Genomic DNA, 15022 nt, shown 5'->3' with positions numbered 1-15022 from the left:
TTTAGGTTGAATTGGAATGCATTCTGTAAGCTAGACCTAATCATCCTACTGTATCTTCAGTACCTTTTATAAATGATCCTCATTCGCAGATGAAATGGTGCCCTGCTTCCTTTTCGGTAAGGAGACGTACTGTACACAAACGTCTCAAAAGATTTTTTTCAGCTCATTTTTCCTCTGCTCCATATATTTCAGTTAGTTGAGAAGTGTGATCGGGGAATTTTCACAAAATAAAGTTGATTCATTAGATCATTACTTGTTTGATCTATGCTACCCAGCAGTGCTATCAGACTTTCCTTCAGTTTCTAAACTAATAAGCAGTCGACTGAAACTTTCCAGAAACTTACAGTTATCTCACCTTTCTCCCAAGTACAGTTCTTAACCTGTGTTTCTTTTATGACTGTATGTACCACTTTAGTCGTATTTTTTTTTTTATTGCGTGCTGTTTTGCAGTGTTTTATAGCATGCGGCACTGATAAAGTTTATACCATCTTTTTCAAGGCATGAGTGGATGAAAATGTTCACCAAGATACATTTTGTAAAGTACGACTTTAATTGTTTTACTGATGTAGTCGATTTTATTCACACAAAGATGACAGGTTCCCTTTAAATTGCATAACTAGCAATACCATATAATGCCATTGAGTATTATGTCTAAATCACAATAACATGTTATACAGTGTCTAGGTAGCAGCGCCACATGATATATACCAAATAGCCACTTTATTAGAGAAGCCAATTTTGTAGTGCATTGGAACTCCTTTAGCCTTCAGAACAGCAGCAGTTTGTCATCGCCTTGATCCACCGGTGTCATAGAACCTTGGGTGTGCCAAGAAAACACCCCCCACATCATTCCTGATGCAAGTACTTCACCTCAACTAGCCTCAACTGTTGACTTCTAACAGGAAGGGTTCATCCATTCATACTGCTTGTTCCAAATCCTGCCCCTTCCATCAGCATGGGGCAACTGAAATCTGAATTCATCTGACAGGCCCTGATTTTTCATTATTCAGTGATCCTATTTCTGCACTCTTTTGCCCATTGGAGTCTGCTTAGTCATCCGATGTTATAACCGATCTGTGTTAAGAAATGACGAGTTACGTGTTTGAATATGTTAGTTGGAACATCAGTGTTGTATTTGGCTGCCGTTTGCTTGACTTCACACTGCCTGTTTGTCAGAACAATTATTGACATCCTCCTTTGACCCCTTTTGTCAATGAGAAATCACCACAAGGTTGGCTGTTTTCTTATCCAGGCCCCAGCTTGTCTAGCACTGATGCCCAAGCCTGATTCGCAGTTACAGACGTAGTTGCATCAATTGCTTGATTTTCCCATTCTAATGTAGATTCCCACTGAAAGTCATCCATGGAAAATTTGGTCACTTTATTTTATTCTGCATTTTGTGCTCACGGGTCTAGTTTCCAGGCAGGGGAAGGTCCAGTCGTCAAAAGGCAGGGGTCTTCAATAAAGTGGCCATTCAGTGTAAATGCCACTTTACAATGCTTAAAGGGGTTGTCCAAGTTAAAGGAAAGCCCTGTCAATGGGTCCCCATGGTATAAAATAACAAATCAGCTCCCCTGAACGAGGATGACATGGGATTCCAGCTCTTGCAATCAGTGGGGGTCCCAGTGTTGAGGCTATCACCAATTCAGATTTTTATCACCTATTGTTTAGATAGATAATAAAAGTCAAATATGGGCTAATTCCTTTATATTTGGTGGCTGACACTTACAAGATGACTTTGAATGGAATTTGAATGCCCCATTGAAAGACTGCAAGCATCATGTAAAGGATAGATTTATTTTCAGATTCCTCTGACTGCCATTGGGTCTGCTATCGATGTTCCTGTGTATGTTCCAAATTCTAATGTTGACCTGAAGATCTGTATGTATAATCACCTCTATCAGGACAGCATTGTCGTCAAAAGCAGGTATGAAAGCAACTTTTATTTTACAAGCTACATAAACGTATGTCTAAAGGACTTGTTTGAGATTAGAGAAAAATACCCTGGCTCTTTTTTTCTATACCATGGGTCTTGTGAACCCGTTAAAGGGCTGCATGGGTTAAAATAATAAACTGGAACAAACTTACCCCTCCATGGCATCTGGAATCCAGCGCTGCAGCCCCGCTGTGGTCACCTTGGTTTCAGCAGTCATCTAAGTTCCTGTGACGTCAGCGATCACAACAACCACTGGGACCACAGCGGGGCTGCAACGCTGTATCCTGGCTGCTGTGGATCGGTAAGTATGTTTCAATTTATTATTTTAACCCATACAGCCTTATGGAAGTGGGATTGTCCGATAATCAGACAACCCCTTTAAATGCACATAAATGTATAAATCTGAATTCCTAATACATGTACAAGGTTTAAAACCAAAATGATTAATTTCATTAATACGTTTCAATTATAATACTGTTTATTTTAACTGTATCAATAGCCCTGGGCCTAAGCGTAAGCTCACATGGTGGAGGCCGATGCAAGTTTTTACACAAGGATTCTGGATCTAAACACTGTGGCAGAAATCCGCAGCTAAGCTACATGTTTTCCCAAGGGTTTAGACTTTCAATGGGAAAAATTCTACACGTGGACCTTCTGACACGATTCCATGCAGATCTGCTTTAAGGCCTCATGTCCACTAGCTAAATGGAATTGCGGATTCCGCAGCGGATTTTGCCCATAGGGAATCATTGGCCATCTGCAGTCCATTAAATTGATTTTTGCACCCGCGGATGGCATTTTAAGGCTGGCTGCACACGGCCATGACGGGCTCCGCCGCGGAATATTCCACGGTGAAGCCCGTCACAGCGTCCCACAGAAACCCCATACTTACCAGCGGATCCGGCGTCCTGGGTCCCGCATGACACTTTGGGGTGACACGCCGGCCACGTCACAAGACACGCCCACAGCATCACATGATGCTGCCGGCCGTGTCATATGGCACGCCGGCCGCGTCATATGACGCGGTAGGCGAAGAGGCGATTTCACGCTATCTTCCGCTGTGCTACAGCGGAAGATAGCGTGACTGATGGCTTCCATTGACTGCAATGGAAGCCGGCCGCGCGTACACCCGCGGCAAATAGAGCATGCCGCGGGTGAGGACAGGAGATTTCACAGTGCGGAATTCCGTGCTGGAGTTCCGTACCGTGAGCATTGAGCTATTAGGTTCAATAGAACCTAATAGCTGCAGGCAACGCGGCGGAAATCCGTCCGTGGGAAGGAGGCCTAAAAGAATTGCGGTTTTCACGCGCGTGAGAAAAAAAGGGCATGCTCCATTCTGCCGCGATTCCACGCGGATTGGCCACATTGCTATCACATTGATTCTGCGCGGATTGTATTTTTCAAGTGGACATGAGGCCTAAGAAGTGACATGTGACTACTTGACCCGGATCCAAACAAAATCACATCGAAAAATCCACATGTAGAATTTGCCCATTCTCAGGGCTAAATCCGCTTGTAAATTTGTTTTCTGTGTCCGTTTTTATGCGCAGCATTCATGTGAAAAAATCTGCGTTGGATTCTGCAGTGTGAACATATCCTATAAAAGGCACTTAGTGCTCAGGGCACCTTAAAGGTGTATTCTGGGCATTTACTATTGATGCCCTTTACAATATATACAATATTTATACCACATTGTGTATGCCATAAAAATATATATCACAAAAAATGGTGAAACTATTTTTTTTCATTGCCCCGGCAAAAAAATAAAATAAAATAAAAGCTTTTCAATACATTATGTGCACCGAAATTGGTTCCTTTAAAAACTAGAACTCATCATGGAACACGAAAGGGAAAATGATTTCCTGGCTCTTAAGGATAAAATTAGGTATATAATTAAGTGGTTAAAAATGCACTTAAAGGGGTTCTCCCACAACTTAAAATTGCTTCACAACGACTTTATACTTCCTGTTTACTGCTGACCAGGACATGTGTTAGCTGCAGCCAATCACTGGCCACAGAAGGGCACGTCTGGGGCCGGTGATTGGCTGCAGTAGTTACATATCTTGGTCAGCATCAGTCAGTAAGTACAAGGTGGTTATGGAGCAATTTTAAGTCCGCAGCTGCTCGATCTCCACAAACATCTTCACTGTAATCTTATTTTTAAAGGGAACCTGTCCCCGAGTTCATGCCGCCTGTACACAGAAAATACAAACCTTGGACAGGTATGTATAATGCCCCTGTGCATGTGTTATTCTGAAACACTACAATGTTTCACAATAAACCCACTTTAAAGTTTGACTCGGGATGGCGCTTCGAGTCACAGAGGTGGGCCGTGCCGGCTTATCCCCACCCACAGCATGTTGACTGAACGCTCTCTCCCTATACACAAAAGGGGAGAGAGCTGTCTGTCTCCATGATGGGGGCAAGTAGAAGCCAGCACGGCCCACCTCTATAATTCACAGCGCCATCCCGAGTCAAGCTTCAAAGTAGGTTTATTCTGAAATGCCACAGTGTTGCAGACTAAGGCCTCATTCACACGAGCGTTGTTTTGCATGTGTGTGTGCGCACAAATCCGCGCAACCCCGCGCGTGCCAAAACACGCGTGAACAAAGCTGCGTGCCTATTGCCATCAATGGGGCCACCACTGCTGCCGGCAGCCCCATTGAAAGCAATAGGATGCCGGCACCCCCCGCAGTGATTTTCAGGGAAGGGCTTTAAATGTAAGCCATTCCCTGAAAATCATTCCCAGCTGTAGTAAAAAATAAAAAAATATATATACTTACCTCTCCGCTGCTGCCGGGGTTCAGGCACATCTAGCCACCTGGTCTCCAGCACTGTAATGAAGTTCTTTCAGCAGCGCTCAGCCAATCACAGGAAGCAATTGGCCATTCCTTAAATACACTTGCATGCCATGTGGGTGCAATCCTTTTTAATGCTCGCATAGAAAATGATGGGTGATTCTTGAATAAGAATCACCTAAAATAGGATATGCAGCAACTTTTTAAACCCTGACTGCCTTTATGGAATCGGGAAGGAATTTTTTTTTCCCCAGAATGAGGGTAAATTGGCTACTGCACACTGGGAGTTTTTTGCCTTCCTCTGGATCAACAAGGGGGGGTAGAAACAGGCTGAACTGGACGGACATTTGTCTTTTTTCAGCATAGCACATTTGTTACTATGAGTAAAAATCGCTTGTGTGAATGAACTCAATCAAATGAATGGGTCCTTTTCCTGTGCGACGTCTGTCCATCTCAGAATGGGACAGAACTCGCATGAGAACATCGTCCTTTTGAATACACCCTTACACAGATTTACACTACCTAACATACAGATGATGTATAAATGTTCATTACCCTCTAGTGGTGGCATGCAGAAAATATAAAACAGCACCGCAATTTGAGTCATTTCTGTACAGATTCGGATGATTCAGACTTGAGGCTAAATGCAGAAAGCCATCCCTATATGTATTATGCATGAAACTTGTTAATCTTCTTTTACTTTGATGTTTGACAAGCAGAGGTTAATACCACCCAAACCCTTCTAACATACTTGGTTTAAAGGGAAAAGTAAACTTTCCAATTATCACGACAAAGTTCGGCTGAACAGCAGCCTTCCATTATAATAATCTATCCATTTCATACGGTCCATCTGAAGTGACAGCTGCGCTAGGGGAAATCTTTTCTCATATTGTCCAAACCCTTTGAAAAAAGACCACACTGTATATAGCAAATACAGAGGAAAATGATGCTAAGCATTCCTGTAGTCCACATACAATAAAGCATGCATCTAAATTTGGAGCTACATTGATGCAGCGCTGCGTCCCACTACGAGGAAAGTGTTGAATCGTAGTTCTGTAAGCTTATATAAAATATATTGCGTCCATATGGGACATTGAATACTAATTGTAGAGATTGCAGCTGTATTTAGCTTGGAAATGTACAAAAATAACATAATTGCCTTCCAGCATCCATATATATGAATGTTCTTTGTCTCTTGCAGAGCAACCACCTCCCTTCGGTTAAAATTTGAGGTTTGCAAAGAACTGAGGAACCACATGGAGTTGCTTCCAAAGACTGGCTTCATCCAAGCTCAGTCTTCCTTCAGTGTTCAGCTCAAGTTTTTACCAAGGTTAGAGTTTAGGAATCATTAAAATGGATTATGTTTCTGGGATTTTTTTTTTTTAAGCTTCGACAAAGTACAATACACAGAACTTATGGTGCATGGAGGAAAAGTAGGACACGTTTCTATTTTTCTTTTAATCCTCTTTTAGGATACATCATTTAGAGTATGTGGGAAGTTCAGTAGATATACACTGAATAGTCGCTTTATTAGAGACCCCCATCTGGTAGTGTGTTGGAGCTCCTTTGGCCTACAGAACCACAGGGGTTTTTCGTGGCGTAGACTCCACTAGATGTTGAAATTGTTCTACAGAAACATTGGCGGACAGCAAGCTTCTTGTAGTTGCCATAGATTAGATAGAGGTGCTGACATGATCTGGACAGCGGGCAGGAAGGGTTCATCGATTCATGCTGCTTGCAAAAAAATCTGACCCCTACATTAGCATGCTGCAGCAGAAATTTGGATTCATCTGACCAGATGATGTTTTTCCTTTGCTCAGTGATAACATTGTTGTGCTCTTCTGCCCACTGAAGTCTTGGCTTTCTATTTCTCTTAGACAGTAATGGCGCCGGAACTAGTCATCTGCTGTTATTGCCCATCTGTGCTAAGGCATGGCACGTTAGTTGGAGCACTGCAGTGTATTCAGTTGCAGTTTGCTTGACTGTATACTGTCTGTTTGTCAGATCAATTCTGACCCCTTTTGTTGATGAGTTCTTTACATCCAGAGGATCCCCTTTTTCTGGATGTTTTTTCTCGATCACACTTTTCTCGGTACTCTCTCAACACTGTTGCATGAACAAAATTCACAAGATTAACAGCATACTAGATACTAGCCCATGCTAGACTAGCACCAATGACCAGGCCTGATTCTTAATTGCTAGATTTTCCCATTCTAATGTGGAAACTGATCTAGGGGAAAACTTGCTCACTTAGTTTTATTCTGCACCCCAGGGCGCCAGTGTTAGACTCTGCTAGTGAATTGGTGATGTACCATGTAACACAATAGGGCACATGTAATTCCATATAGTAGATTGGAGAATTTGCTATACTTTTATGCTAATTTTGTCAAAAGTTTTTAGAAAAAAAGTACAAATAATGGGCACAGTTCTCATTTTTGTCCATTTTAGGTGCATTAAGCCCATATAACACTGATGTGAGCTAACAAACATATACACCTCTTCATAAAGGCACACACGTTCCCATAAGATGTAAGACATGTTTGGTGTTTCCTCACTATGTTGCTCACAAGAAAACGTTCACATGAGGAATTAAAGTGGGAAAAAAATAATGGAAGTCTTATTGATGTTGTGTGACACATCTCTGGCTTAGTTTCATAATGTTCTAACTCCCACTCTGCAAGATCTTCATGGCAGTGCTTTGAATGTTTGAACACTTGTACAGTCGATTGTATCTGCTTACTCTGAAAATGTAAAGTCTTCGCCATTTCCTTGACAAAAAAAATAAATAAATAAAACCAGTTTAGAATATATTGGGCTTATATTTGCTAAGAGTCATTTCCTATGTTAACATAATAGTTCCCTTGGAGTTAGTTCTAACCGCATGCATTGTTACAGAACAAAACATGTTCTAACTCTTGGTCTAAGCTATTTGATATGATAACTTCAATAAGAATGTTCCCTTTAGTTCTGAAAGAGATCTAAATATGAATACGATAACCTTTGCATACAAAGACACTGTTTATAAGCAAGTTATTGTTACGTCTGTGCAGGCTGTGGAAACAACAACTTACACAAACGCAACCCAAATAGAAAGTTGAACAGAAGCAGAAAGGAATTTGTACTCGAATGGACACCAACAACATACATAACCTGAAAGTGCATACTAACACCAGGAGGCCAAATACTTACCAAAGAGCTAATACACATAGACAGATGAAATTGCTAATAAGTACGTATGAGGTATTGGTTTGTATTCTGGCCAGAATATGTAAGCTGACAAGCCCACGTCAAGGGTCCTCGTTGTCTTGTGAGTCCCTATGCTAACAAGACAACTGAAATCACAATTAAGAAAATCTGCCTACAAGCTGGGTGATCGTCCCAATAGGGACGGCCCAACACTAGAATCTAGGGGCCAGGTTCACCCTAGATGGTAACAGGCAGGAACACCAGACAAGGGAAATAACTCAGCAGGCATCTGCTCGCCTACAGATACAGGGATATACAACATAGAACATAAAACTCACCAGGTGACTGTACACTTAGACATCATTAAACAGAAAATCTACTATGCATACAGACACAGAACAAGACATTGTTCACTCCTAATGTGTGAACACCTGTAAACAGACACTGAACAGGTCACTGTTCAAAAAACAAATGGGCACATAGGAATGCCACCCAGAACATCATGTGTGCAACTTCCACTGAAACAGAATATGCATGACTCCAAGCACCAGAGTTCTGAGAGGGAAATGGATAAATGGCAAAATGACCAGAACCCTCTAATAAGCAGGTGTGATATTTATGTGCATAAGACAGCCAAATCAAGCACACCTACAGCAGTGTGCTCCTGGAAACCCATATAACTACAGGTCCCAGGAGTACAATGTGACAGTTATACATTGTCAGAAATGCTATCTTTTCTCCTTAGGGAGAGCACTTAGACAGTGAGTGATGAGACTCAAATGGCCATGCACGCTCCTTTGGGTAATATGCAAATAAGGGAGATGGAATAAAACTTCCACAGTGCCACCTACTGGAAGGCAGCATTCCTTCAAGCTAAAGTCAGACTGTTTATACAAGCCTTATAACAATGACTGGGAATTAAAAGCAAAGCCAGACTCCATGAACAGACAGCTGTTTCAGGGTATTTGCCCTTCATCAGTGTAATACATTGTTCTACATTGTTTCACACGTATTACAAGTAGTGTTAACTGAAAAGTAACACTAACTATCTGTAATCAGTCTTCACTTCAGAAGAGCCTCCCAGCATGCCCTGTGCTCTCTTGAAAAGTGTTTGTACAGTTTCGTAGTGCCTCTCACCTTTAGCTTATCGACTTCGGGTTTGTTAGCGTTCAGCTTTCCAACTGTAAGAAATGTTTTCTATCATTCCATGTCTCGTTTTTATTCGATTCACAAAGATGACCTTCTGGAATTCCAAACCTTCTTGTACGGACGTCTTGCACATAAGAAAAAGGCAATGTTTTGTATAGACTGTTTGGTCTGTGTATGCGTAAGGTTTGGGCAAAATGCTAATTGGGTCACAGCTTTGTAATTGTAAAAGTCTAGAGACTTCAGCTGAATGACAACATATTTACATTCAGCCGGAGTATTGCTGATAATTCTGGACACAACAAGTGGGCTATGTATTTCTAAATTTGACTTTAATGCTCTATCCAGCACGATATGGGAAATGTTCACATTCTGTACGCTGCCCAGGTTCTTGGAACATTTTGTTCTATAATCTTCACCTTATGATTATCTTTGTGCAAGAACTCTAGTATTGCCACTGACATCAATGAATTTCGGTTCTATAGGACACAAGCATCTGGCTGTAGAATAGATTGCCCTTTTTGTGATGAGTTAGAACTAGAGATGATCGAGCATTGCCCTTAGCGAGTACCTGCCCTCTCGGAAGAAAAGATTCGGCTGCCGGCGCAGGGGAGCTCTCCTCCGTTCTTACCCCCCGCCGCCCCCCACTGGCAGCCGAATCTTTTCTTCTGAGCGGGCAGGTACTCGCTAAGGGCAATGCTCACTCGAGTAATTGCCCTTAGCGAGTATGCTCGCTCATCTCTAGTTAGAACACTATGGCTCAGATGATACAGTATCCTGGGGAGTTAGAACAAAATGCAATGATTGGTATACCTATTAGACATATAATCCGAGTTAACGCAATACTGTCTCCTCCTAAACGATGGCAGTTAGAAAGCAAACAAATGTCTATTTAACAGTAAAGCGTCCAAAAGTGGAGTTAGAACAATATGGAGCTGAGGCAGCAACATGTAAGATTGACGTAATGTAGCCTAGCAATACTGACAATTTACATGAATGGCACTGGTACAGGTGCCCACTTGGCATCACACAGGTACTTTTAGATTTGATGGTGCAGCGACATCGCACTTCCCATTGCACATCAGCCGGAGGATGCTCGGTACGAATGAGATGTAAGAATAAATAATCTGCTTGGATATTGAACATTTCGGTTGTGTAATGCCGCAATTTACTGTGATAAAGGCCACTTGGCATTTCAGCTCTTAAATCATCGCAGTCACTTAACAGCTTTCACAATGTTAACATTAACTGGAGAGTTTAGCAGTATTTTTTGTAGCTAAAACAAGCTTTTATAGGCTTTAAACATTACACCAAATGGCTTACCGCTATTATTAAGCTGCAAAACAAATGCCAGGCCAATAACAGGAGATTATGGTCATACATTATGCATCTTTTATACAAATCAGGTAAGTAAATCAATTTTCATTTCATTAAATTTTATTTTATAGACTGAAGTGATGTAGTTTATTTATATGTCTTTGTGTTATGTGATAGTGGATTGAATGGCTGCCATTAAAATTCCAGTGGTGACAACTCGCCTGCCAGATGTCCCCTCCAGATGCACATGAAATAAAGGAAAGGAGTTTTCTAGGGCATAGATATTGTTAATCTATACTCAGGATAGGTTATCCATATTTGATTGGTGGGGAGCCAACTCCTGGCATCCGCACTGATCACCTTTTTGATGGGGTTATGGTGCTTAGGCAAGCATTAGGGCCTTTGCATTGTATACCAAGCACAGCGTCATTCACTGTGTAGCGGTGATGCGTGATGTTGCAGCTCAGTCTCATTCACTTGAATGGGACTCAGCTGTAGAAAGGCAATGCGACCAATGAATGTGACGTCAATCAGCTGACTAACTGATCAGCAGGGGTGCCAGGAGCCAGACCGCTATCCTGTCCTAAGGATATTGTAGGCCATGAATACTAAGGTCCCGGATAGCCAATTTAATATATATCAACCTAAATATCCTTGTTCATTTTTGTGGAGTCTATTGATCCAGACTCCTGCTGTAGCTGGCAGCTCTGTATCTGTGGGTCCTACCTTATTGGTTCTGTGGAAGAGTGCTGTTCCCGTATTACTTGTATAAATATCCTTGTTCAGGTGGTGGGTAGTGGCATTCATATGCTCCCCCTAGTGCTAGTAACATGTATCAGTATTAGCAGCCAAAAGATGAGATCATATCATAAATACCAGTACAGTAGTAGTAATAAGATGTAACCTTTAATAAGTGCTCCGATTTATTCTTGTATGTCTGTATGTTTTTTGGTATAGAATAGTTGCTGCTTTTTAGAGAATAAAGTCTTACCAAATTCCGGTGCTTCATCCAAAAGTTATCAAACCCGCGTAAGGTCAGGTTTAGTGATGTCCATAGCGGTCTTAAAGTTCCAATAGACGGTGTAGGGACAAACAGCTCATTTTTTAGGGTGTAATTGGGTGAGTAATCTGGACCCTGGCGCCTGCCAAAGGGTACCTGCCCTGAGAGAGGCAGCACTGAACAAAACCTGCACTATCCAACCAAGAATATTTGGACACCCCAATCAATAGAATGGATCGTTTCTGATTAGCATGTCACGTGTCCTAAACCATGTTACCCTTGGAGGTGTCGGCCATAGTTTATGATGGGAACTGCACACTATTGGATATACGAGTTATGCAGTTGCGCACAATCCATCCATCATGAAGTAAAACGCATCAGCCTGTCTACAGTGGTGCAAGGAGGGTCGTCATTGGACAGCTAAGCAATGGAAGAACTTGATATGGAGTGATGACTCATACTACATCATCTTCAAATCAGATGGATGTACCTGGTGTGGAGGACACCTGGGGAACGCCTTTTTTGCCTGGGTGTGTTGTGCCAACAGTTAAGTACAGCGGAGGTTCCGATATTGTCTAGGGATGTTTAACGTGATATACTCTCAGTCCGTTTGTTGTAGTGGCAAGAACCATGAACATTGAGGTGTACCTTGACATTCTAGACTTAATGTGCTGCTGATAATTTGCAATTGTCTGAGCATGGTCAACAATACTTCCAAGAAGACAACATGCCTTGTCACTAATCTAATGCTGTTTTACATTGGTTTGATAATATGGATGCTCAACAGTTGGACTTTCCTACACAGAGCCCTGACCTGAACTCTATTTAACAATTAGGATGAAATGTCGGGTCACGAAATATGAACACCGTCAAACGTTTTTGAGAGAACTTGCCAGACATTTGCAGGACGAATGAAGGGAAATACTAGCTAAAGTGTATTAGACATTAGTAGAAAGTATGCTATGAAGAGTATCCGATGTCATTAGGGCCAAAGGAGCCCCACTAAGTATTATCATATGTACATAAATACTACTTTTGATATTTGCTCAGCTGTTCAATTACTTTTAGTAAGATAGTTTAGAATACTGTAAATTATCCCTATAGCTTCTCAACACGTTTCACCCCCCATTACTTTAGCCATTTCATAGATGCCCAAAAGGCGACGCTTTTTAAGAAAAGTACTGTGCAGTGCTAATTTTTGACACAGCAGACTTGAAAGGGTGAAATCTGCTGTGGATCCACATCAAACTCTGCATCCAATGGCACACAGAGGTACAGTATGAACCCATAGCAGTCTATGGGCGCCATACCATGGATCCATACGGCATGGATGCAGGAAGACCCTCATGGCACATACAATTATGGGTTACGCTACTTCAGCAACCCCATATTTTTCAGATAGTTGTAGCACAACTTTTCAAAACCTAAAAATGAAGTCCCGTTTTACATCTATATATTTCCATGATCTATATGTCTGTGGTTTCCTTACTTTGCAGTTCTTAGTGCCAATTTGAGAAAGAAAGCAAACACATTGTTAGATGAGCACTCCAGGGACCGGTGTTCATTTCAGCAATCTTGACGTGTCGGTGAAATACAGGCTCAGTAGATTACTTTGTTTCCTTGGCCGTGCAGATCTCCCCTCTCCATGTCTTTGCTCAACTCTTTATTTAAGGACTCATTGAACAGCGTCACATGTAGAGGATATTTATGGTGGTCCTGAGTATTCTACAGCAGGGACTCCGGTGATTAATAAGGGACGCTACGTGACTGATCTGCAGCTTTTTTTGTTTCCTTTTTGCTAGTTGCTTTCCTAAAAATGCTGGATACTCAGAAAATATAGAGTTTATAGCTTAGTACAAGGAATAGAGCTGACAAAGTAAGCGCTTGGTTCCCTTCCATTGAATTAGATTTAAGCAGGTCCGCACTCATTTATACAGCAACCTGTCTTTTTCAGTGCATTCCCAATGACAAAGCTTATTGATGACAATTAATGGAACTGCAACAAATTGAAATATATGATGTCTTAAGGCAATTATTTGACTTTATAGTGTTTTAAGTTACTTTTTCTTCTAATTGAAATATCTGTCAAAATAATATAGATATGTAATGACTACAACAGAAAGATGTAACATGAATGTCTATTTAAAAACGCATTTACCTTCTGTAATTATTCATAAGAGAGACTTTGTCACAGCACTGACAGCACGGTGATTTCCTGATTATTAGCATGGGTCCGGGGTGACTTCTCAGCATCAGCCCTAAACCGTGTTACAGGGCAGTTCATGCGCAGCGCCACTTAACGTTGAAAAAGGTATTTACATCTCCCTTCGATTTCAGCCCTGCTTGTCTATTAGCCCAGTCAGCCTATCAGTGTTTCTCTGAAGGTATTGAATCAGCTCCATGCTGTTTATACTTCTTGTGTTCTGGTCAGCACTTAGTAGTTTTGCACTCAGTTTTCTGTACTCAGTGCTTAGTTCTTAGTTCACAGGGCTCTGTGGCTTGGCGTCCAGTGGTCGGAGTCACTTGTTCCTCTTGGTCTCTCTTCTACAGTAGGGTCACCCTTTTCAGGACAGGTGCTCCACTTGAGTGACTAGTCCTTTTTGGGCGGTACCTCGCCATTATTACCACAGTACTTTTTCAAAGTCTGTTTCCTATGTTTGACCTTAGATATACCATTATCCTGTTGCGCGGTTTGACCTTGTGATTAGCTCTGGAATTAATAGTCTTTGATTGTATTAGCAAGTCTTTAAACATACATGACAGATCTGCAGACTTTATAAAGGCCCATTTACACACAGATATCTTTCAAAAGATGAAAGATCAGCGATCGTTTTGCATAAAGTACTAATAGGCACTAATTGCTATTAGTACTTTATTAGCTTCATTTGCATGCAAATAAGCTTCTGGGAGCTGTTACAGAACTCAGCAGGAGGTCTGAGCTCTGTAATTTGCTCCATTGTTCAGCCACGGGCTCCCCGTGGAGAATTCAGCACCATGGACAGCAGACAGAGTGTGTGGTCTTGCTTATCAGCTGTTCTGCCAGTGGGGCTGAGAACTGTGAACAGCTGATACAATCTTATCAGCTGTAATCAGCTCTCTGCGGACAGAACACAGCGTGCGGTCCTGCTTATCAGCTGTTCTGTTGAAAAACGGTTTTCAAGCAGAAGTGAAAACCATTGTTCGTCCGAACAGTGAAATATGGGCACATTTAGACACAACAATTATCGCTCAAAAGAAGGCTTTTGAGCAAATTTTGAGCAATAATCGTTGTGTCTAAATGGGCCTTAACAAGAAGACTTTTTTTGTGTTGAGTCTCCTAAACAGCACCCAAAATTGACTGACCTGTTGACTAGCAAGAAGTACTGCAGTAAGCATATGACAGTGCTGAAGCTTCTTGCTTCGGCAGAGACCAGAGTAGTCACCAATTGATCTGGAGGCATGTTGGTAGTGTTTATTGACAATGAGCCACTATAGTTTCCATGCCCTAAGATGATAGCTTTTGGACAGCGGATGAAATATTGATGTTTTTAGCTTTGTACAATGACAGGTTTTGTATGATGCATTAGTGGTTGTAGTTGCCTCCAGGTCTGGAGAGAGGGACAAGATTTAAGCGTTGACTTTTTTAATATTGATTTTGGT

At 41.7% G+C, this 15022-nt stretch overlaps 1 protein-coding gene across 2 annotated transcripts in view; it reads left to right on the top strand.

Annotated features, from left to right (window-relative positions):
* CFAP74 (cilia and flagella associated protein 74) overlaps window positions 1-15022 on the top strand; it is a 168891-nt gene that overhangs the window by 91573 nt on the left and 62296 nt on the right. For both annotated transcript variants that reach the window (XM_066606837.1, XM_066606838.1), the window contains exons 21-22: window positions 1806-1927; window positions 5936-6064. In XM_066606837.1, coding sequence (XP_066462934.1) covers window positions 1806-1927; window positions 5936-6064 — 251 coding nt within the window. The remainder of the gene's footprint in view (window positions 1-1805; window positions 1928-5935; window positions 6065-15022) is intronic.

Source organism: Eleutherodactylus coqui, chromosome 6, assembly GCF_035609145.1.
Source record: "Eleutherodactylus coqui strain aEleCoq1 chromosome 6, aEleCoq1.hap1, whole genome shotgun sequence".
Lineage (NCBI taxonomy): Eukaryota > Metazoa > Chordata > Amphibia > Anura > Eleutherodactylidae > Eleutherodactylus > Eleutherodactylus coqui.
Note: the sequence above shows the minus strand (reverse complement) of the source record. Positions and strands in the feature narration are given on the sequence as shown.